Genomic DNA, 25506 nt, shown 5'->3' with positions numbered 1-25506 from the left:
ACCTGCTACTGTGGAATGCAGCAGGTGCTTTCTCGATTGGTCAGTGTGGGATGTTTCTACTTGGTGGCCAATCGAGGAGGCAGCAGCTCTCAGACTCTCTGGGAGTCACAGAACTTTGTTATTCATTCCTTTCTATTCCTGACTTGCCTTCTGATGAATCTTTCTCTCTGTTCTTTGTAGTATAGTTATAGTGTGGTCTTTTTAATGTAATATATATCATAATATAATAAACCAGCCTTCTGAAATGGAGTCAAGATTTCTCCTTCCCTTCACCAAGTCCTGATTGCCCAGAAGACCCATGGCAATATCATTACAACCTGACTGGCTTTGTGCCTTAAACTCATTTCAGCTAACCACAATGTTCTTCCCAGTCTAACAATATATTTTTATTTTCAAAAATGCTGAACAGTGACTTCTCACTAGCAGCTGTTTCCTGATGATCTCCAAGAACCAGCAGATTCCTATGAACTTGGGTAGTTTGATATGTATTCTGTAACTGCTCAAAATGAAGAAATTTCAATTTTTTCCTTTAAGATAGGAAAGAATACAAATGAATTCATGATCTGGACCTTAGAAAGCTGTATTAATGGGGCAGTTCATCTTTTTTTAACCAAGATTGTCACTGAAGCTCTTCAGTATAAGAAGCACCTCTGCATGCTTCTGGTACCTGCTATTTCTGTGCTTTGGGCAGCCTGCCACTGCCATTAATAGAAAACTGGATGTCGTTTTCCTACAGGGCTTTAGCTGCACCATAAATTGTGGGATTATGACAAAATCCTCTGGCCACTGTAATGTAGAAGGTCAGATCAGATGCTGATAATGGTCCAGTTTGGCCTCAGAAGTCATTGACTCCAGTTGGAGGTCAGATGTCTAAACCTCCTTTGGCATTCATCCTGTCTGTCACAGCTCTTACAAACCAGAACTGCCTGGGCCTTTCTGTAATGGAGACTAGGCTAATTGCACTGCTTAGAAAATTTGGCGTCTGAGTACTGAAGTTCTTGCTCCACTCTGTTTTTTCAGCAGCTTACCTCAATTAATGGACTGGTCCAGAATATGTAAATGACCCAATTTGCATTCTGTTCTTAATCAGAAGCTGTCAAAAGACAGAGCCAAATCCCATTTCTGGGAGCTCTTTTAAACAAGGATAAGTTTTTAGCATTTACCTCATTCCTGAGGTATCAGAGAACATCCTTCTTTTTGTCCTCCTCTGATATTAAATAAATTCTTCCAATAGGGAAGTATGGAAGTGAGCTCCTTAACTCTCAACAGTATAATTGTTTCAGGTAGGTTTTTGGACCCATAGTGCCCATGCCATTTTTAAGCAAAAAAAGATACAGGCAAGGGGCTGCAAATGGTTCACCTGACCTTGTTAGAGTAACTGAATCATATGAGGTTTTAGGACTTGGAGTTTGCCAGTGGCATGAAAGATGGAAACTCCTTCCTCAAAACTTTAAAGCTACCGATTACCCTTTAAATGTTCCTCGTGAGGCATGGCTGGGAGGCATGGCAGGCATGGAGAAGTTTGTCCTTGTGGTCACCTGTCACTGCTGTAAGCACTGCTGATACCCTGCTTATGTCAGTGGCAGAGAAGAGGAAGTACTGGTTAAGTGCATTTAAGGGCAGGGATTCTTCAGGCACGTGTAGCACAGAAAGAGATGCGGAGCCCAGTGTGGGTTTAATTCCTTCGAGACAGAGCTCCGTGAGGAAAGCCAGGAAAGGACAGGGCTTGACAGACTGAGGCTATGCCTGAGTGTCTCCACATAGTAACCGATCCTAAGGCAGGAGCTTCCTAGATGCTCCTGAGGATGTGGAAAGATAAAATATGTCCTTGTAGTGGCAAACACATTCTTCTCTGAAACAAAAGTGATGTACAGCTAAGCAATATAATCACTTCAGACTAGTGCCTATTGTGGAAGCTTGTAGCTCTGTTTGGATTTTGCGACAAATCCTATCGTGGCACACTTAGAGCTATTTATCCTGTTCTGATTGCTTTGGTATAGGAACACAGACTTTTGACTTGAGTCTTTTTTTTTTTTTTTTTTTTTTTTTTAAATCTTCAGTAAACCCATAGCTCTACAGTTGCTTCAGCTTTTGCATCCTTAAAACAAATCAGTTCTCCATCAATATATGGGGGGTATATCTCAAAGTAACATCACTAAGTTTAAATGCTATGGGGAGCAATGTGGAAAAGCCTGAATGTAAATTCATGGTACAGTAAATTTCCCTGGTAGGAGTATGCAAAGAAGTAGGAAAAGATCAGTAGGAGTAGTTATTATCCTTGCATCTGTAAGTTACATCTTGCCTTCTGAGAAGTGTCAACTTAATTGAAGCTCTGTCAAGGAGGGAGGTTTTATATCCCCTAAACAGATAGGAATCCATCTCTGTTACAAATAAATTAGTTATAATATTTACTCTTTCAAATTCAGTGGAAAGTCTGAGCCTTTTCTTGCAGACTTTAAGGGAAAAGAAGCTCATTTTTATGCATCTCTTGTACTTGGCATTTTACTTCCGTTAATGTACATAGAATGTGATTCTTAATTTTGTCATTTTTATAACAGGCTATCTTCAAACCACAAGTGAAATACTTAAATGATTCGTGGGTGGAAGGAAGTTTTGACAGAAGGAAAGATGGTTGCATTTTAATGTATGCTTGCAAAGGGGGATGAAACTAAGAAAATGTGAATTTAATTGTTCTGCCACTTCCTTCCTTTTCAGATTGTATTTCTGAAAGCGGAATCGGATGCAACTCTAAACGGAGAACGTGTTTACCAGCTCCATGTCCTAACACAAGTAACATCAGCCTGTGGAATATCCTGAGGAATAACATAGGAAAGGATCTCTCCAAAGTGGCCATGCCCGTTGAGTTAAACGAGCCCCTGAACACCCTGCAGCGCCTCTGCGAGGAGCTGGAGTACAGCGAGCTCCTGGATACAGCAGCGCACACACCAAACCCCTTCGAGCGGATGGTAAATACCTGATTCCAAATACTCAGGAACATTCAATTAAAATAAACATAAAAGCAGTGCTGAAGAAGTGAAGGTGTTCTATTCCATTGTTTTGTTTCTCTCAGCTGAGAGGCAAACTCTCCAAATGTCTGTACATACTCACATAGCCACTATTTTTGACTCTTCTGTTTCATTTCTGTTGCTTTTTCAGAAAGTCTCTCCTCAAGTATCTTGCTGTTCTGCAAGTTTAAACAAAAAACAAAAAGGAGCTTAGTTCTGTTTTGCAGCTCTTGCTCTTTAATATTAAAAATTTACAGCAAAAAAAAGGAGGAGGGGATTGAACTTAGTTCCCTCTCAAAGATAGAAGCTACAATAGATCTTTTTCAAGGGTGTCTGATGAAGTAACACATTTCTTCATAGAGATGCTGGATCTTTCAGCCCTACAGGACTGTGATATCTTTATATTAACTAAATGAGCTCCATGGTTTTTATTAACTGGTTTTCTGAAGTTTTTTGTGTTTATCCAAACTGTTCAGTATCTCAAAACCAGGCTGTATACTGTATGTTGGGTACAATAACGATGTCATCCTCTTCCAGTGCAGAACCCTGAATTCTGCATTTGGCAAAAGAACAAGAGAGAAATGCATTTGTTGTTCAGCTTCCAGGTGTACAAGAGCTACTTAATATGCAAGCCCATAAATAAAGGATTAGAAGCTCCCTAAATTCTCTTAAATGGAAGACATAGATTTTCCCATAAACTGAATTTAAGCCTTTTCAACTCAATATATCTTATCTCAAAATTAGGTTATTAATGAGAGTATATAGTCATGTTAAAAATACTGCTTGAAAAGTCTCTATCCTCATTCTGACGCTTTCAAGGGTTACAATTTAGGGCCTATTCCCAGGGTGTGGTCATTCACTGGGGGTTTCAGTCCATGGCTTTTTTTGTTCTCTTGAGAACCTATGCTAAAAGGAAAAGGAAATGAGCAGTAGTTGTTCAAAAGGGAGGGAAAAGAAGGCTTTTCTCTCCTCCCCACACCCAAGCATCTGGAAATTACCTCAGACTGGTGTATTCTTTGCCTTTGAGAAATTCCTGAAGCAAAATTTAATGCTAGCTGTTGCATAGTAATTGCAATAGTTCAGAAAAGAGCATATCCTCAGTGGATTTGTTTTCTGAAACTGTGAAAAGAGAGTATCTACCCTTTCACAAGATGAGGAAAAGGGTATGAAAAGAGGAAAAAACATGTTACAAAAAGCACTTGAATCAAACAACCCTGAATTCTAATTTCTCATGTTATGCTTGAGTTGACAGCAAAAATTTGGAAGGGCTACCTGTGTGTCAGTCATGATCAACAGTTTCATAAATAGGTAGTAACATCCTGTAGAAATTTAGGTCAAACAGCATTAGAAATAGCAAAGCTGGGGAAAAATCATTCAATACTTCCTGTGCCATGTATATGAAAAGGATAGTTGGTACATTTATGGAGTCACAGATGTAACTATAAAAACCAGTTATTATATGAAATTTAAGAGTGACTTTTAAGGTTATTTCTTTGAACTGTGTCGCAGAATGCTAAACTGTTTCAAACACTTTTCAGAAATGCTGTTTTCAGTTGATGAAATTTGCAGTATCCGACCCTAGCAATTCTATCCCTGACCTATTGAATGACTCTGAAAATTGAATAACCCTCTAATGTGTGAACTAGGGCTTGCAGGAGGCGTGCATGTTTGTAGCCTGCAAATGAAGGGAAAAATACAGAATCAGGATAAATCTTGCTTTTATTTTTTTTTTGTGTCTGTTGTAAATTAATTAATCTGAGTCCCAAATATGTACTTCCCAGGTGTACATAGCTGCCTTTGCAGTCTCTGCCTATGCATCCAGTTACTACCGAGCTGGAAGTAAGCCATTTAATCCTGTGCTTGGAGAAACCTATGAATGTATTCGTGAAGATAAGGGTTTCCAGTTCTTTGCAGAACAGGTATTGTATGCTGCAACCCTTAGAATTGCTACTTGATACACTGCTGAATTCTAAATGTGTGGCTGGAATTCTCTAGAATTACTGGCAAAATACAAGATTACTCTACATTACCTGAGCCCAGCAAGACCCAAGGGACTTTGCTGAATTATAAACAAATTTTTGAGGAAAGTCTGCTAAGTCTGGCACAGAACATCACAACCAGCAGCTGACACTGGAGGTACAAAGGCTGGCAGGCTGCCTGCTCCAGTAACAAGATAACTTGGTTAAGTAGAGTGCAATTCCCCATGCTGAAATCTGATCACAGCTGCGACAGTTTACATTCTTGTCATTTTCTTTTGTGTGTGATCATTAAAAATACTGTATCTGCAGCTGTTTAATGTCTTCTTTTATAAAAAATGTATCCCTTGTGTAAGTCAATCAACCACAAGTATTTCCAATGGCACCATGACTCCTTCTGCTTCCTTTCCAAATACTTAGTAGGCTAAGCCTTTCAAATTTTCAACTACAGCTGAGTAGGTGAAGGATGTATACAGCACACCATGGTCTGAGTGTTTATGAAGATAATTCCCCAGTAGGAGAATAATTATTAAGTATGGGTGAAAAATACTAAATTTAAACCAGTCAAGCTACCAAAATTGCTAAACTTGAAGCATATGTGAAAAAGAGATAAAACTCAAATACCTGTTGCCTGGTAGCAAAGTAAGAATGACTGAAAGCTGTCTCATTCTGTCTAGACATAACAAAAAAATACAAAAAGTGCAAGTGGGCAAAGGTGTGCAACCTAGAAATTTGATCAGAGAAAGACTTCTAAGAGGCTTCCTTTAGGAAATGAAAAGTGCTTTTGACTGCCTGTGACTGTACAACATTTTGCACATTATGTTTTAGAATTGACCAAAAGGAATGTTTTGTGATCTTTCCTTAGTCTCAGGAAATGTCACAGGCAAGAGTAAAAATAAGGAGGGGGAAAAAAAAAAAAAAAAAACAATAGAAAGTGATACTGTCAAAGCAAGAATCAAATTTAAAGTTCATGTATCTGGTTCATCACTGTGCTACTTCAGTACTAAAAGTATGTGTATGGAGCACTGCAAGTACCAGCACAGTATCAAATTTGAGTAATAAAGTGGTGAATAAAAGCTAGTACTGAGTTTAATGTTACACTGAATTAAAGGAAGATATTTTCACTTGAATATTGGGCAAACCAGTACAAAAGGCTAGTTTTTATAAAGAAGAATTTTACCACATGAGCGGGCTTGTGCTATGAACAACTGTTGCTCTAATACAAGAAATAAGTGAGGTGAGTTTAGAGTAGTAAAGTTACTGTACGAATATGGGGTGGGGAAATATTAGGAACAGAGGGCAGTATGGGAAGAAAGAAATTCAATGCAGCTTGCAAGCATTAAATATTTCTAAATATTTCTCTTTACATCAGGAGCAGTGGCTTATTGCTAGCACTAGCATTTTGATGCTTGCTCCAGATACCTTGTTAGTGCTGGCAGCATGCAATTAATGTCATAGACTCACAGAAGATACAAAAGTAACAAAGATTCTGTTTTATCATTAGAGGGAGTTTAGAATTACTCCTGTTAGCACCATGACCTTTCTCTGGAATTATAACAGTTTAAATGAGAGCTAAGTTTAACCCATGTATTATAGTGACATCTGGGGTTAATCTGGGTACAGTATGTAAGAGAGAAAGAGTGTTGCTCTTGCTGAATTAGGCCATAGCTGAAAGTAATTAGTGCTTCTATTTTTTTTTTTTTTTTAACCAAGTAGAGGATGTTCAATAAATAACTGGATGCCCGCGGGAAAAAAATGCTTAGTAAGAGATTTGTGAAATGAGTAATAAAAAAAAAAAGTAGAAGCTGATTAACTTTTTTGAGTTGATTTTTCATAGTGAGAAATAGCAATCTGACTTGAAAATAAAGTTGCCCAAGGAAGAGCAGGCATTACACATCTTAAGAGCTGGTCCTGGTCAGTTGTTAGTTGTGTTCACAGAAGGGAGAATTTAGGTTGAGGAGGAGCGTCTGCTTTCACTTTGTGCTTTTTTTTATTTACTGTTGCATTTTAATAGTCTGAATTGTTTATTTGCTCACAGTCCTTGCTTTGCTAGTTTGGTGGTTGCCCTAATTTCTGCACGTGCTGTTGCCCAAAGCTGATGAAATGCAGTGCATGGGATTAGAGTTTCACACCAGAAACACCTGGGGTGTCACTGCTGCAGTAGTGGGGATTGCTGGATGGAATTTCCTGGCTTGATTTCTTCACCCCTGGCCGACTTAGAGATGCTGATTGCTATCTCCTCCCTCATACTCAGGGTTTTGTGGTTATTCACTGCACAGGAGCTTTTGGCCCTTTGTTGTGTTTTTGGTTTTATGAAAATTTTCGTCTGTGCACTCAAAGTGTGGTTTTTGTTAATCTGTTAAGTGGTCCTAAGGGTAAAATTTAATTATCACCTTAGAGACAATGTACAAAGTGTATAGCTAGATTTTCACTCAACCAAAATCTCAGGCCTTTTAAAATAATTGTTTCCCATTTCTTTCAAGGTTTCTTAGGTCTGAGAACCTTTATTAATCTCACTGCCTCCCCCTTCAGGACACAACTGCAAAGTGAAAACTAATGTTCAAATTGTAAATGCCATATGGGAATAAAGGAGAAAGCAAAGCAAAAGAAGCCAAACCAAAATGACTGTTCAATATGTTAATCTTTTTCCCCCCCTCTCTTTTCATGTCTTGCTATTAGGTCAGTCACCACCCACCTATTTCTGCATGCCATGCTGAATCTGTGAATTTTGCTTTTTGGCAAGGTAACTCTTCAGTCTATCATTTACTTTTACAGTGTTCATAATGTTTTCATTGTATGTCTATACAAAATAACCAGAAATTAGGAAAAGTTGAAATTCCTTGCTTAAATCTTCATTAGAATGGTTTTATGAAATGTTAGGCTATCCTTACTTGCATGCTTCTTACTTGGATCTTCTGCGATTATAAAAATTCTCAAGAGATTTTTCTTTGTTTGGATTTTTTTCATGTAACAATAATTGATTATTATTTCCATGTACAAATATCTGCTCTTCCTTAAAATCAGGTTGGGGGGGGGGGGAATGTTGTTCTTTAGTAAAAAAGAATTGTATGTAAAGCTATTTATAAAACAAACAAGTTCCAAGACAGCATGAAAACACTCAAAGTTAAATCCTGAACCTTGGCAGATCTTGTAAACCTGTTCTGTAAGCAATTTTCAAAAATGAGTGTAACAGCAAGGGTAAATACATTTACCTTCTCTTTCTCTGCTGGCATTATTACAGTATGTAAGATTTTGTGCTATTTGACTACTGTTTTTTTCAAAAGATGTGTGTTGGAGTGGGTACTGCTAGTGAAGGTGTCAGCCAGTAACAGTACCTGTGTGATTAGATAATTTCAGAGTGTACACCAAACATAACCATGCCTTTTAACTCACTTAAAATCCTTCACCCAGGGGTTTGTCAAATCACAATGGGGCTATATTGTAATCTTTTTTTTTCCTGATTGGCTCTGCTGACTTGATTATAGTTATTACAGATGGAGCCATACTGAACAGATATTGGATCCCATTAGTCTGAGTTATATTATTCTGTGTAATTCTTTGCTTTGTAAACAAATACGGGGACACAAGAATCCTTTTGTTCATAGCCCAAAAGCTAAGATGACCAAAAATTTATTCAGTAACTTGAGCACTGTATAAATAAGATCAGATAGCAGCCTGTCTTAATAAAAATAGGTGAGACTGACTTGTTTAACAGATTTTGACAACTGTTATCATTCAAATATTTTAACATTTCTGTTTAGAGAATGAAGTTCTTCTAATGAGAGCTGAGAAGCTGATTAATGTGAGAGTCTGAGATTTGGTTTTGATGGGCACAGGACATTCAATCAGGGTGCAGCAGGGCTTGGGGATTTTTGTTTGCTTTATTTTTAAATATGGCTGGCTGAGCTTATGGGAGGGCTAGACAGTGATTTTTTTCCATTGTAAAGGCAATTTTTAAATGCTCTGACCTCTTGTAATGAGGCTATATTAACTTACATGGAAAGATTAACACCAATTTAATCATAAAGGCAGCTTGTCAGTCAGTTCAGTTCTTTCTGTGTGCAAAGACCTTTTCACTTACTGTGTCACCTGCTCAGCTCAAAAGGAGACAGCAACATTGCCAGGGTAGTGCTGTCATGCAACCAGGCACTGACCTTAGTTCATGTGTTCCATCACCAAGAAATCTCCTGATCACATCTTGTGAACTGAAGACTGGGCTCTGACAGGGACCAAAGTTTGGAAATAGCTTTCCATGACTTAGGAAGCTGCCTCTGCTTTTGCAGAGGAGTGTAGACACATGAGCAGTGGAAATTAAGGAAGTTTCAGCTATTCCAGCATCTGTGCATGAATTAGTGTGAGCATAGCTTTGAAATAACACTTGGCTTTTTCTCTTCTGTCCTAAAATTATTGCATGATCAAGTTGCATCCTGGCTCCCAAGATGTTTCCCACATGCTGATCTCTGTGGGACAGCTTTGCCATTTATGAGAGCATAGAATTTGGCACGATCTGGTGATGCATTTTAACTGTTAAACTTGGTAGGGTGTACCTTTGCCCTTTCTCTTCCATCCCACTGCAGAAGACAGAAAACCAGGACAGAATTTGCCTTAACAACACCATACTGGAAGTAGCTTTGGAGCACTTGTGCAGTGTAGGAATCACAAGAGAATTGCTGTCACTGAAGATGCTGACCCAGCACCAGACTTCAAAACCAAAAACCCAAAAGGTCCTTTTCTCACATGATAAGAAAAGTAACTTCTTTGAGTGCAGAATTCTGCCCTATATCCCATTCTAGTCTTTGCAATGGTAGGCAGCTCAGTGTGGCTCTCTCCTCACTTGCACATATATACTCAGGAGATACCGGAGTAATTTTTTAGTTGTGGTTTGAGCATCCATCTCACAATCAGTGTAAGAGTTTCCCCCCAGAATTGCACAGGAAGTAGTGTTTTGTTTTCCTTCTGCTAGAACTAGCATCTTTTTGAGACTAGAGTTGAAGTTTCCCCTCTTTTTTAGGTTGGGCAGGGAATGGAGTTCCTAGAGTCTAAAAATAGGAAGGGGTACTATTCCCCTGAGCTCTGAAGTTACTATGGAAGTTACTGCCTGATTATCTAGCCCAATTTAACTGTACACACATTTTGCCATGTCTTTCCAGGTGCTTTTGCTCAATAAATTTGGCTAAATTTGCATTGAGTTTTCTTATCTTTTTTATATTTTTGAAGAAAAGCTATGAGACTTGGACATGTCTTTCTGTGATTCAAACAAGATTTCAAAAGATCATTTAAACTTACAGAGGGAGTTGGACTAAAACCCTCTGCCATTTTGTGCCCTTTGAAACCTTCTTTAGCCTCTTGACTGTGGATGTTCTTGATGTATTTTTGTATTTGAAATTCTGCTTTTGTTTTTAAAAATGTCTGCATTCATTCACTAGCAACTGGATTGCAGACAAGTATATGCTGCCTATAGCTTATTCAAATTTCTTTATTTTGAAAAAGTTTTAGAGAGCACTGTTAAACATCTGTTACTTTGCCATTTAAATAACAGATATTATGATGAAAATCAAACAAAGCAAACAGCAACAACACTAAATCGACCAACAAGTATTTGAAGGTCCCACAACATTCTTTGAACACTTCTGTTGCACTTTGTTATTTTGAACTTCTTGAAAATAAAGGAGAGCCCAGATACAGCCTGATTCACCTACCTGTGACTAAACCTGTCTATTTTTACTTCTTGTTCCAGATGTCAGATGGAAAAACAAATTCTGGGGGAAGTCCATGGAGATTGTTCCAGTTGGCACAACACACGTAACTCTTCCAGCGTAAGTGCTGCCGTTGGGCACTGCTGTTCATGCACAGGCACAGATGTTTGCACACCCTGGAGCCACGTTCATTCAGAGGACAGCGACCTCTGCTCTGCCCTTTGGAAGAACTGATGGCTTTGAATTCATTTAAAGAGAAAAAGGGAGGAAGAAAGACCCCACCAAACCAAAACCAGAAGCCTAAATCAGAAGCACTGACTCTTTCAAAAGTTATGAAAAACAAACAATGAAAAAAAACCCTTTACTTCTGTGTACTTTGAAAAAAGAAAAGTATTTTTCTTTTTGAAAGTATGAAAAGGTATTTTCATATTTAGTTGAGTTTCAACCTTAATACATTTTAAACTCTCAGGGAAAAACTGTAGGGTAAAGAAAGCTATGAATTCTTTTGTTTGAGTATGGGTTTGGGGGAAGAGGTGGTGGTGTTCCTGTCTTTTTTAACTATATTTGTAGGGACCCTGACACTATGGGGTGTTCTGGGCTGTAGACATGGCCAATAACCATCATCACTGCAGAAATAATGACTGTAAGTGATAAGTAGAAACAGTTACATATCTGGTGTTCATTATCCAAGGAAGCAGCCACTGTAGTGAAGTGTTGACTCTATTTGGTTTGTTTCCTTTTGTTTTTTTAAATAAAAATCTGCAGTGCTTCAATGCTGGCTTGTCAGAGTGCCCATTATTGATGAGCAATTAAAATCCCTTAAAATTTGGCCTATCTCCATCATGTTTGCAGAACCAGAGGTCTAAAGGTTGAGTATAGTTCCAATTAAATCTGTTTTCCAGTGAGAGAGTACAAAATTAATTAATCTGACATCTTGCCATCTAAAAAAGAAAAAAAACCAAAGAATTCAAGAACCAAGGACTCATCAAGTCAAGCATGCCTTTTTATTTTTTAAGTGGATAAAATTGTAGTCTAGTAGGATAGTATCCAAAAGGTAATGTATAAAACCATGTTATGTTCATAGCACCTGCCCTAAGCTTTGAAATGAAAGGATGTGAATGAGTGCTCAGAGCCAAAATAATTAATATATTAGGGCCTATGATGGGCTGATGAACTGGGAAGCAATGTGATTCATATGTGATCTCCATTTGTTGGTTTGTATCCCTGTGTATTTGATACAGAATTGGGTACAAAAAAAAGGTGCCAAGGCTATAGGGAAAAAATAAGCATTAGTGTTAAGGTTCATTTTGAAACAAATATATTTTTTAGCATTTATGAGAACATGTGACATGCATAGGTAAGGGCAGAAAAACAAGTTACTGTGGGATAAATTGGCTGCATATCTGCAAGTCTGTACAAACTGTCCTTGTGTGTGCCCTTAGAAAGCAGGAAGTGAAAGCAAGTAAATAAGGGGAGGTAGGGAAAGATTCTAATAACTTCACAGGATGTGTGTGAGTCACTTGCTGTGGAGAAACTGGTGCTTTGTAAGTTTATATTTTACCTTACCAGTAGTGAGGTGGCCATCCATACCCAGAACAAATTTATGTCTTCATGAAACTTTCCTTTCCTTGATGCTTTATAAAACTGTTTTATGAGAGCATCTACTTCTTTCATAAAAGGTGAAATGTTGTATTCCCTATTGGTATTTATTTATCTCTCCCTGTCTGCTGTTTCCCAGTGTGCAACTGCATCTTGAACTGCCTGGTGAGAACTTTGGCTCTTGCCTAAAGCACACATATTAGGCTCAGCCTTGAGAGCTTGAGCCAAGCTTATTCCTCTCAGTACATGTTCAGATCACTGTGGTTGCCCATGTCCTTGTGTTCTCCATTGTCACTGTGTTACAAGCTTGGAATGGGCATCTCAGACTGTAGACGATACCAGAATGATTACTTCTGGAAACTTAAAACTGGTTAGAAGGACAAGTAAATTGAGAGAAAAAAGTAATTCAAGACCAAAGTATAGAGCAGAAGTGAAAAGGATTTTCTTGGAGGTGGGATTGTTGTCTTAGGGCTTGTTTTTAAGGTTTGGAACAAGAAGATGAAGCATCCTAGTAAAAAAAAAAAAAAAAAAAAAAAAAGGTTAATTTGGTTTCTCTAATCAAGTTCTCTGCAAATGTTTTTCCTCAAGTTTGAGCTTATTTGAACATGGCATGAGAATTTTCTTGTGTGTATTTTTCCTTACAGTTTTAAAGACCATTTTGCATGGAACAAGGTGACATCCTGCATCCATAACATCTTAAGTGGGCAAAGATGGATTGAACACTATGGAGAGATCATCATTAAAAACCTTAATGATGACACGTGCCACTGCAAGCTGACTTTCATAAAGGTAACCACAGCAATGTTGGCACTGCCCTTTCTAACAGGCACAGCAGTGGGAGGATGCTCTCTGCTGAAGCTCAGTACTTCTGCTCACAAGCTGTAATTACCTGTGATTCCTTGAAAACTGTAACTTTGAAGGAACTGCCACTCACTAGACAAAAAAAGAGAAGCAACAGCTTTCTTGAGTGATTCCACTGGAAATGGACGAATTATGGGGAAAGGAATATCATGGCAAACCTATTCTGCATTGGTGAGAGACATATGCACAAGGTGGCTACTGACAGTGGTTTACCACATGCCTCCTGCTGGCCCACTGGCACATGCTGTGGTTGCAGTCATTCAGCAGCTGTAGGACCAGTGCTTATGCAGGATGTTTCTCCTGATGCTCTTTTCTAGCCTCCTGCAGGTAGTCAGAGTAGTTTAAGTAAGAGGTTGGGGTGTTACTCAAAGCTTTTGCTTCAGTACAAGTACAATATATATGACTTCTTCAGGAATTTTCCTTATAGCTGAAATTAAATTCAGTTTTTGGCAATAGATGACTTTGTAGTAAATGAAAATCAATGAAAATGTAAAGCAATGCCAAAATTTCTAACCGGAGAAATAGTTTTACAAATCATCCTAAGAGACTTACCTTAACCTGCATTTTCTGTATCTGATTGATGGAGAAAGGCTCTGCTTGACCTAGCACAGGCCATACAGATACAAGGGAAGTACTTCAGTGTACCTCTGCAGCATGGCAATGGCATGCTCCCCAGAAAGTTTGCGGTTTTTAAATTTGTTTTCCTGAATACTTTGTGTTTTCTAAGAAGCATTAGGGTGATTTTTTCTTTCCAAATACTTAATTGAAAGTACTTTAATGTATTTTCAGAGTTGCACTGGATGTTTAAAGTTCAAATATTTAACTGAGTGCCTGCAAATCTTACACCTTTGATATTGTAAAGTGTTTAAAATGGAGATTAATGTATGAATTCCTTGTCCTCCTCTTCTGCAAATTCAGAAGAGATGCAGATAACCAAGTGAGGATTCAGGGTCAACTGTCCTTGGGCAAAATTCAGGGTCAGCTGCACTGAACTCATACTGCCCCCAAAAATAGGCAAACAAAAGAAATCAATTCTCAGCATTAGTATTTTAAGAAGCTAACATACTAATAAGTTTGTATTTTAATGGTACTCACAGCAGTTGTTTGCATTTGATATTATAATGCACACCTACATGAACAGTTCTCATTGCTCCACAGCCTGATGCTACTGGCAGGGCAAAACGGCCTGCACTTGAGCTCTTATGCACCTTCTTTCCCCTTGTTCCTTTTAATTCTAGGCAAAGTATTGGAGTCCAAATGCACATGAGATTGAAGGCAGTGTCATGGATAAATCTGGGAAAGTTGTGCATCGACTCTTTGGGAAGTGGCATGAAAGCTTATACTGTGGGACAACTTCATCTTCAAACTGCATATGGAGAGCAAGTTAGTGATCAGAATGGCTCATGTACACAAACTGAGATCTTCAGTATAAGCTTACTGTTTTCATATCTTTATTAGGCCCCAATTTCTTGTTATTTTTCTGTAGAATATTAGATTTTTGTCAAGCGTTTAAAAGCTAGATCAGAAGAATATATCATTTAAATAATATGAGAACTTAATCCCATGGCTTCCTGAATTTTCTCCGTTCTCCCTCATTTTCATATTTGGGCATGAAGTGAGTATTGAGGACTCTAGCAGGAAGGGGAAAAAAGGAACAAACTCCTACTGCTCGTGCAGAGAAGTGTTGTTTGTTTCATGTGTTGAACACTGGATTATAGCCCACAAAGCTCAATTCTTTAATGACAGTGATAGCTGAATTTCTCCCAAGCTTGTGGGGTTTTGTCTACTGTGTTCTGAAAAAACATTATGATAATAGCATGGCCTTCATCACAGTTGTGCTGTGATTCAGCTGAGAGAACAGAAATCTGTCTTGTTGCAGTGCAATTATCAAGGGGCATGTTCTCTTTTGTCACATTATTAAAAACCTCTTGTTCCCCCAGAATTGACACTGTGGATCAGGCATAAACAAATGACTACAGGGAGCTTGAAATTTTCTTTCTCAATATAATAGCATTTAATTGAAATTCTGAATGTACTCTTTTCTTCTGTAGATCCAATGCCTAAAGATTATGAACAGTGGTATGGATTTACACAATTTGCACTGGAGTTAAATGAACTGGACCCACAAACTAGATCATTACTCCCATCCACTGATACACGTTTTAGGCCAGACCAAAGGTAAGAAGCTTTAACTCTGAAATATTTTCCTTAAATAGTCCTAATCTTCTGTACACTCACTTTACCCCGAACTCAGACTGTTTTCTGTGGAGAACTGCAGTGTGTTTCTATTTTTACATTAATGTGCATCTGAAACAGACATTGTAATCACTTATTGAGAGATGTTCTAGTCATTATGGAAGTGTGTCCTAAAATTGTGTCTTGGATGCTTCTAGATAACTGCCTTTCCAAGGATGTTAACTTCAGTACTTCAGGTTCTGGATGTTGAGCATACAGTATTTGAGTAACCTACAAAACTGAGACACTTGAAACTTCTTTCTGCAGTGAAATTTTTACTTCTGCAAATTTCCAAGTAGAAGAATCTAATTTAACTGTGACTCTGAACTTGTTACAAGAGTTAACTTTCCTTAAGTGCTTTTTCATAGTGCAGTTTTCTGCAGAGGTAGCTGTTTACCTTTCAAACACTGTGAAATACCTGCTGCAAAGATTAGATTCTTCTGGGGGCAAGGAGACCAATTGTCTCATATCACTGCTGCTGCAGGTTTCTAGAAGAAGGGAATATTGAAGGAGCTGAAATGCAAAAGCAGAGGATCGAGCAGCTACAGAGAGAACGACGGAAGGTGTTAGAAGAAAACAACCTAGAGCATCAGCCTAGATTTTTCAGGTACTAGATAATAATTAGCTTATACTATCATTTATTGAAATTCTTATTATAAATCTGATTCTAAATTGCCATGTAACAGGTTCCAGCTTTTTCCAGGTTCCCCTGTATACTTTGGGTTTGTACTTTGGTGATGTGGAATACTCCCGACTTGGTTAAAACTCTCAGCTCTGTATTAGTTTTTTATTAGTGCATCCCTGAATTTTTTCTTTTTTTTGCCTTGATGGCAGTTCATATTTGGTCTACATTTGAATTTGCCTGAGTGAATGTAGCACCTTTGATTCTTTGAAGCAAGCTGAAGTAGCTGGATTTAGCTCAATTACCTCTGCTGAAGTTCTGCTGAATTCAGTGGGATTGTCTGGTGTGGAAATGTGCAGAGTTGGAGCCTTTCGCTTCCAGGGCTGATTTTGAACATGTTTCCTCTATTTTATGGGGAGAGAATTATCTTTCTGAGGGCACTTTATCTCTTCCTGTTGTAAATCAGTTAAACAGGAGACTTGGGGCATCAAAAGACAAAAAGGAATGCTAGTGATGATGTGGTCTTTTGCCCTCCAGCTTCTCTGTCCTCCTGCAGTGAAAGAGTTGGAACCAAAATGAATGTTGTATGGGCCTATTAGCAGATTTGGGATCCTATTTTTTCTGGATATATCTATATTGTACTTCTGAGGAACCCTGGAATGTTTTAAATAGGTGCAAAAGGGAACAGCTTAGACTACTACATATCTGACAAGCTGCTGAGCTAACTCATCACATGCCAATCACACCTACTAAAGGGAAGGTGGATAGAGGCAAAGTCTAATACTTTGTGATTGTATATTCACAACAAGAATTGTGAATAAGAATGGGGATTTGAATCCTTACAATGAGGATTTGAAAGCTGAGGTTTATCCTGTAGATTTAAGTAGTGGAATAAAGAATTTTATTATTGTATAGCAAAAGTATTAGAGCAGATAGGAGTTAATGCATTTGCCTCTTCAATAGTGATGTTCTCTGGTGAACATGAGATTGAGATGCCTCTCCATGGCCCAGTGCAGACATTCCAAGCTGTACTGCCTTGTTTGCAGGCTGCAGTGAGCTGCACTGCTCCTGGGTTGTGGGCTGGATTTGGTATCTGGGCATGGTGCTACACTGCATTACACAGCATACGGATGAAAATATAAGCTTACATTTGTTTAATCTTTGATAGGAAATCCAGCGATGACTCCTGGGTGAGCAATGGAACCTACATGGACCTTAGAAAAGAACCTGGTTTTTCCAAACTGGACAATCCTGTCCTCTGGTGAAAGAGGAGCTAAGTGAAGATATTCTGTGCTGTATTCTTGGATCTGATTTAAAAGACGTATATATAAAATACAACTATATATCTATATATCACACATATATATATACATACACACACACACACACAGAATGTGTGTGGTGTGTGCAAATGTGCATATCTCCAGAATCATGCTTAATTTAGAATCTGATAATTCATTTGTTTCCTTTACTCAACTATTGCAGTGATTGTTTGAATGTATAAATATCCTAACTTCATTTTATAAAATATTTAATAAATAGTACTGAATGTTAACAGATGGAAAAGAGAGGAGCTTTTACACTACTTTTTCAACATGTAATAACATCAGTTCTGAGTTAAATTATGCCTTACTGAATTGCATTGGAGACAGTAGCATCAGCCTCTCCTAGCTGTGCTGAGGAAGAGTGCAAGCCTTAGTAACTCAAACTGGAGGTAGGCTTCCACAGTGCAATGAGTAGTTCAGCTGTCTCTAGGCTGGTATAAATTGCTAAAACAGATCATCAGCTGGTGCTGGAATTTGACTGTGATCTTTTGCTGTCTGCAGGAAAGATTTAAGTAAGCTTTTGTTTCTATGAACTTTCTTATTAGCTTTATGGAGGAGGTAGTTCTGAGCTTACGTCGGTGGTTCTACTGCCTTACACATAAATTGTACCAGGTTAAATGTAGTGCTAGAAAGTCAGGAATCGCCAAAATTTTCCACTGGGAAAAATTTTCACTTCAAATTTATAGCCCCCAACAGGGCAAGAAGAGGAGATAATTTGTATATACTGCTTGAGCACTGACTAGATGAAGAAGCTCTCTCTTTTTCCAGTAAGTGAAATCTTATACAGAGCACGAAATCCTGTGCTTCCATAGCTTCATTTGTTTTTATTCACTTAAAAATTGCAACAGTAAGACTTTTTAAAAAGTAAGCAAACTGATTATTTTAAGCTAGAAATTTTTTCCTAGTATTTTGATATTTTCTACCTCTTAAGAAACAACGTATTTAAAATCTTATATTTAAAAAATTACCATCTGCCTTATGGAGAAGTGTATGGAGTCTTTGATCTTCCTCTGTTTGTTTGTTAAGTTCAGATAAATATTTAAACGTCTTGCACTAAGTCAATTACATCCCTTTCCTGTAATTTTATACGTATGGTTCAATTTGTGAAGCTACTAAACCATAGGTCAGAAATTTAACAGGAAGAAAATGTAGCAGAAGCCTCACTTTTGAATGAAGACTATAGAGATGGGCAGTATTGTTGGTTTTTTCCATCAAATCCCAATGCCATAGTCATTAACAGGCTAATTTGCATTCCCACATATCTGCAACCCAAGCCTGATCCATGGTTCTTCATGGTCCGTGTGTCTGCAACTCTCTGGCAGCAATGCAGTTTTCTATGTGATAGACCTGCATCCTGTCACCATAACCTTTTCTTTTCTTTACATGCCACTGTAAAGACACAAAACAAACCCAAATGCTGGCATGGTAAATTGGCTTATGACTGGAACAACTGGACATGGCAAGGATACAGTAGACTCCTAGGAGGACAGACTAATAGCTTAGAAAAGCTTGCACTTTACTGCAATTGTGCAGCATTGTTCTAGAGAAAATCTATTAAAAATGGATCTATGTATTATATGTAACATGAAGGAAATACTATGAAGGTTTTAAATTTTAAACAAAATCTGTGGTGTCAGATTAGATGTATATTTGAAATTTGCTTTCTATTACCTTGAAGCCTCATTGTCTCAGAGGCAGATTAATGCTTTTTCACCATTTTCCATTTTGCCTGGGATCTCTGCCTCACCATCATTTCTGTAATTTATTACCAAAGAAGTCAGCATGATTATATCTAATTAATATGTCTTCAAAAAACTTGACTACCACGCCAGCAGCTTTAAACAAGGCAAGGTTCACACTTATATGAAGACAAAATCTGGGCTTTGATTCCAAAGGAAGTCTTAAACTTTGGGGGCTGTTTAGCTTTTCAAGAAAAATGAGGTTCTCTTCATACCTTGTTCCCTTCCTGTCTTTTATCCTTGTATTGACTGTCAAAACCTGGCACAGAAATGAGTTGATAATTGCAATTATCCTTGCTGTTGGTAATTACAATTGATACTAAAATTAAGGTTCATTTAAAAACAAAAGAGGGTAGAGGAAATAAAAGCTTTTAAGAAAAGGAGCAAAATTTGTGGAGGCTGCATTAAGCTTGCTCACTGTCATATTTGGCAGCTACTGTGATACTGGCTGATCTGATTGCTGGTTTTGTGTATTCTGTGTGTGGAGGGGATTCCCCCATATAGGTATTAAACAAAACAAGTCTCATATGGGGTATCTGAGTCATGATTTTTGAGAAATCAGACTGGCAGTGCCAAGTCTGATTTCTCTAACACTCCAAACTTTCCAAAATGTATGGGATGAATGACAAGAAGCATTGGGCTGAGCAGTGCCTTATATAAAAATTTCTTCATCAAAATTTCTGTAACAAGAAAGTAAACTCCAGAGTTTTAGCACTGTCTCCATAAAAATGCCTGAGAATAATCCAGGGTGTTTCTTAAATGCATGAAGAAAAATCATTGAACAAGTAATTTCTCCTTTTGTAAATCTGTAATACACACCTCCAAACACAATGTAACCAGTTGTGAATGATCCTCTGACCCCACATTTCCAACTGCAGTATAGTTTCCCCTGCTTACTTTTGTATAAAACAATTGGGTTTAGTTGTTAAACTTCTGTTAACTGTATATTAAGAAGTGGAAGAAATTTGTCTTGATGTTAGTTCTGTGTATTTCTGCATGTAAATATATTCAACATTCACAAAGTTAATATATTCTATAAAGTTATTCTTGGTAAAATATGAAATTTTGGTAATTTTCTTCCCTGAAACTTCAGCTGTGTCAATGGGTACAAAATTTATATTAGCTGTCTGCAGTATAACTAAGACAACTGTTATTCTTAATAACTGACACTGAGGGACTTTTTACCCACTGTTTCTACCCTGAATGGTAAAAAAGAATGCATCAGGCAACTTAACTGCTTCCTTTCATACACAGCTGAGATCCCCAAGGTATGTAGCTCAATGGATCAGTCTTAAAATTTCCTGCTGACCCTTGCCTGCTGTTATGGCTCTCTTATTTCATAAGACTTTATAAACACTGCTTAATATGATTTTGGAGGCCAGTTTGAGAAGCACTCGTACAGCTCTGCCTTTCTTTGTGTGTCTCTTCATAAAGTAAAACCCTCACTATAAACTTCCATCAAGGTGATGGAGCAGCTCAGGCCTTTGGGTGCGGAAACTGTGCTTCGTTTTTCCAGTTGTAAAGCATAGAAAAAAAAAAATCCAGGGAAATATTTACATAGGAACAGAAACCCACAGCTCTGCTTTCAGATTTGCAGGCTTGATGCTTAGTTTCTGATTTTGTGTAAATTTAGGATTACAATACAGCATCACTTGTTCAGGAGGCAACTCTGTGTAGCATGAAGTGCCCTTTAGACCAAGTGGAACTAGAAGGCACCATTAATCACTGCATTCCTTTCTGGATCTCTGAGGTATGCTTGATGTGACAGTTTGCCAGCACTGAACTACTTCTTTTAGACACTTTTTGAAATACAGATCCAGCAGTCTGTACTTAGGTTCTTTATGCAGAGCTTGGAAATTTAGATGCCTGGAAGAAGAACCAAAACCAGCCCAAATTTTGATAAGGAAACATCCTGGAGATCAGTTCTTACACCAACCAGTTTTCTTTGAAGGACTGGAAACAGGATTGCTGCTTTCTTTTAAAATCTGGCCTCTGAAGGACATGATTGCTGCAAACACATTCACCTGTATCACCTGGCAGCTTAGTGCTGAGTCCAGATCATGGTACAGAAAGAACACCAATTCACGGGACCAGAAATTAGGGCCCAACCAGGGACAGCTTTCACATTGCACAACAATCCAGTGCTGGTCTCAAAACAAACAACTTCCCCCAAAAACCCAAATTAACAAAGACCTCACCTGCTTCCATGCTCCCCACTTTCCCTCAGCTGTTTACAGTCCTGCTCAGGTTTTCTTTGTGGTCCTTTATTCAGTGTCCCATTTTTCTCTTTATTAAAAAAAAAACCTGATGAATAGGAAAACAGTCCATATCAACAAATGATAAATCATACCTAGAGGCTGTAGTTAAATTCTTTTCCCCATAAATTCCTTCTGTATCTTTTCTTTGACTGTGAATAAGACTTTCTTACTCTCTGGAGTCAGACCTGGTAACGGTAGTGTACTATGGAAATATGCATCTGTATCAGCTCAGCAGATCCTAATTACAAATGTCCTTGCATCTGCTTTCGTGTAAATCTCTTGTGTTGTCTCTCCAAATGACCAGCTTGGCAGAGCAGAAAACTTGCAGCATATCTTGCTTTGTTCAGTATGGCTTCTTTTTTGTGTGCAACTCATGAAGAGGGGGCAAGCTGAAGAGGAGTGCAAAACTTGGCCCATGGTGCATTTGAACAGAGAGAAGGATGAAATTCAACTCATCCACATATCTGAATACATCTTGCAAGGGCTAGAATGAGATGGTGCTGTTCAAAGGAGTGACATTAAAATGACAGGGTTTTTTGGTTGAGTGTGTTTTCATTCATGAATTATTCCTACAATAAATAAAATTCACAGTGTTCAATAACTCAACCTTTTTATTTTCTAGCTACTGGTGGGTGCAACTTACTCCAGCAGCCGTGGGCTCATAAGAAACTGCACATTATCTGGCTTACCTTTTGAAACTTAGTAAATGCTGTAACCTACCACCAAATGTATTACTGTACTGCTCAGTTCTTAGATACTGCTCTTGCTGCAGCTTTTTGAAAGCAATAAGAGAAATTTTCCACCTAAGTAGTTGCCATATGTTAAAGAATTATTTTAAATAGTTCATTTTTTAATATAAATTGTGGATTTGGTGTTTTAATGTGTAAAACAAAACTGTATTAAAGCTTTTGAGAATGTTTGGGATGCTGATCCACAAGAGGTGATGATGTTCATCAGCTCCACACATTGAGATGGTGGTTGGCATCCCTGAGAATCTGAAAGACTTTGTGTTAACAGTATTTTCCTAGTTCCAGTTTTGGAAAACCATCTCACATGTATGAGGTATTACATAAACAAAGCTGCTAAATGCTGAATTTGTTGCTTGTTTTGATAGGGCATTAGTGATTCCAGAATGAGGAAAGGTATCTGATGTATTAGAATTATTGCTGACTTTCAGAAATTTGAGAAGTCTGTCTGTAGTCAGGACCCATCCCTGTTTTCTGCTTCACTCCAAATATTTGTAATAACATTGGAGTACCTTGATGCACAACTTCATTTATTATTTTTGTCTCTGTAACCAATTTACTTGGATGTTAATAAATCATACTTGCAAAAGGTCACAGAGCACCCTGACTTTTTCCCAGGGGTTGTAAGCATCTTTCTTCAAAGGTTGTTAGTGGCAGCTGAAACAAATCTCACTGCTGTAGTGATCTGTGCTTTTTACACTTTGCAAAATGGCAAGTAGGAAAGAGCTTCCATCTGCTAGAACCCTTATTTATCACTCTAACAATCTGTCTGGAAGTTGTGCAATGTTCCAGTTGTACTGCTCTGCTGCACAGCTAACGTGCCAGACACTAGGGCAGGAAAAGGGGTAAGCTGATGGAATCCATCTACAGCTGGAAGTTTATTCTTAAAAGCAGTTTTTAGCATACAGATGTGCTGCATATGCTTTATTATGAGTGTTATTTTTTATGGAAAACTATATGTTTTCCATAAAACAACTTTTAAAAACAAGGAAACATGGTATTTACGGGGTAAAATAAATAACTGGAAAGAAAGGATAGAAATTTGGTGGTTTTTCCCTTAGAGATGGTGATTCAGGACAGCTGTGCCAATCAGACCTCAATGATGTCTCAGAGTCCCCCCATATGTGTATAAGATGCAATATGGATGGACTAGGATCTTGAAGAATGTGGGAGTACAGTGAGTGTAACTCCTGACCAACAAGAAATTCCTGACTGCAGTTCTACAGCACTTTGCAGCCTCAGTGTCCACAAAGATTTGGTGGGAGGGAGCATGGGGCATTCAGAAAGAGCTGGGAAAACTGGATCTATATATTTGTTACCATGCAAAATATTCTCAGCTGTGGTACATGGCAGAATCAGGATAGAGGCCAAAAGAAAAACAGTCTTTGCAGTGGCCAGAATCAGCTCCGGGTTTTTTGAAATCCAGCCATTTTGGTTCTATTGGATTAAGAACCTTGGAACTTTCTCATCGTGTCAGGGGGAATTACTTCATTGCTGATTTATTTCATAGAGATCTGTTTAATTGGTATCTGAAAAAGCAAGCATTTAGTTCAAGTTGCTGGGAAAGTTCTGGTTTATAGAAGCAGTAGTATTTTTTTTCATAATTATAAAAGGGAGAGGAAGGTTGCAAGGGATGCTGATAATTGGTGCCCACTCATGAGCACCCAGGGCAGCAGGAATTTCTCTTGCAGAGAAATGGATATGGAGTGAATTTCTCATGACTGCCCCTCAAGCTAATACCATGCCAAGTGTCCACAGTGTGGCCAGTGCTATCCAGACAAAACAGGCTGTTCTCCTCTACAGAAGTGCAAAGATAAACTTGGCTTGTGTAGAACTTGCATCCAATTTGTGTTTAAGATCAGTTGTCTTTTAATTTACAGTAACCTCTATTTTAAAGTCATTTTGCTTACTGCAAAATGATTCAAACCTTCATAGAGGGAAGAAAAACACTGACAGCTGAGCAAAGCTTGCTCTACATAGTAGCCAAAACATCTTGACTTTTTTGTTGGTTTTTTTAATGCCTCTATAATATTATATATATAATATATAATTATATGTTCCTTATATTGCTTTCATGTTGCAAATGTTGCTCTCTGTGCTTGGTTTATTGATTTTTAATTTAGACTTCTCTATTTTATGCATAAGAATTTGTAGGGTTACTGTCTGGTTTCAAATGGGGTTAAAAGCTGGCCAGAATCCAAATTCTGATGTATACTTATGAACTTGTATCTTTGCTTACTCTGCACCAAGGGAAATATTTGAAATCACTTTGTGCAAACTCTCATTTGAGGTAAATCAACATTGCTCTACTGAGCTGAATGTAACCAAGGCTTGAGTTGACTGAGAATTTGTCTCTGTGGGCTTGCTGATGTAAGTTTTCACAGGCTCTTGAAACAGTAATAAATTCCTGGAACACAAGATGTGTATGAACATCCACTGATGTTTCTGACTGTAATTTCAGACTCCAGGAATTATTGTCTTCCTCTAAATATTAGGGTATTACTTATCCTTGAGGATTTTGTGTGCTGATGCTTCACATGCTATTCTAGTAAAACCAGCTGTTAAAATTCAAAAGTACTTTTTTTTTTCTTGCTTAACATTGTTTGTCTTTATTAAAACTTCTTGATAAAAATTGTTTTCCAAAATTACAAATTCCTTACTTTTCAGCTTGTGTTAAAAAAAAAGAAATAAAGGTTGCAGTAAGGCAACTTTGAATTACTGCAGTACATGCCTTGAAAAATCCTCTCCTCCTTAGGTTTTTATGAGGATACGTCTGCAATGCCTAGATTGCTGCCTAAGGCAAGGAAGATCATGTAGATTTATCAATAGATGAGAACCTGTCTAATAGCTGAAAGAGATTTACAGTTTTGTTTACTGCAAGGTTTGTTACAATTTTGGCAATTGACAGATTGAAGATGGAGTGAAGTCAAGAGGTCATCCTGCTTGTATTCATTGTTTGCTACTTGCACTTCAGTCAATGAAGCAAACCCTGTAAAGGCAACAAGAGCTATATAGGTTTTTTGGATGCAAAAATCAATTTTTCTTACAAGGTTTAAAAATAGTGCACCAAATTACGAAGTTCTTTGGTGGGGAAAATCTTTTACTAAGGATTTTGCCAAAGAGAGGCACTGCAAATAGGTCAGTTAGGGCAAGCTTGACTTTTTCTGAGTTTTCAAGTTACTAAAGAATGGTGAGCCTAGTCCTTCCTTAACATGTCTTCTTTCATTTTGGAGACAGAGTAGCTTCAGTAAGCTTCAGTTAAAGGTGATGCAGGGTAGAGAACTCCAGGAAATTATAATCTCACCATTTGCGAATATCAGGAACTGAAAAGGGGCATGTGCCACATCACTGGGGAAAAAAAAAAGGCTCTAGTAGGAGCTGCATTGTACTTCATGTTGGTGCAAAGCTTCCTAAAGCTGATCCTCATGTGAATGCTTTGGTCTT

At 38.0% G+C, this 25506-nt stretch overlaps 1 protein-coding gene across 5 annotated transcripts in view; it reads left to right on the top strand.

Annotated features, from left to right (window-relative positions):
- OSBPL3 (oxysterol binding protein like 3) overlaps positions 1-21381 on the top strand; it is an 85199-nt gene extending 63818 nt beyond the window's left edge. For all 5 annotated transcript variants that reach the window (XM_038126783.1, XM_038126784.1, XM_038126781.1 and 2 more), the window contains 9 exons: positions 2716-2966; positions 4787-4924; positions 7661-7724; positions 10719-10797; positions 12921-13065; positions 14376-14520; positions 15189-15315; positions 15857-15979; positions 17163-21381. In XM_038126783.1, the coding sequence (XP_037982711.1) occupies positions 2716-2966; positions 4787-4924; positions 7661-7724; positions 10719-10797; positions 12921-13065; positions 14376-14520; positions 15189-15315; positions 15857-15979; positions 17163-17259 (1169 nt within the window). In that variant the 3' untranslated portion in view covers positions 17260-21381. The remainder of the gene's footprint in view (positions 1-2715; positions 2967-4786; positions 4925-7660; positions 7725-10718; positions 10798-12920; positions 13066-14375; positions 14521-15188; positions 15316-15856; positions 15980-17162) is intronic.
- The last annotated feature ends 4125 nt before the right edge of the window (positions 21382-25506 follow it).

This window comes from Motacilla alba, chromosome 2 (assembly GCF_015832195.1).
Source record: "Motacilla alba alba isolate MOTALB_02 chromosome 2, Motacilla_alba_V1.0_pri, whole genome shotgun sequence".
In the NCBI taxonomy this organism is placed as follows: domain Eukaryota; kingdom Metazoa; phylum Chordata; class Aves; order Passeriformes; family Motacillidae; genus Motacilla; species Motacilla alba.
The sequence above is the reverse complement of the archived record's forward strand: the minus strand, read 5'-3'. Positions and strand labels throughout refer to the sequence as shown.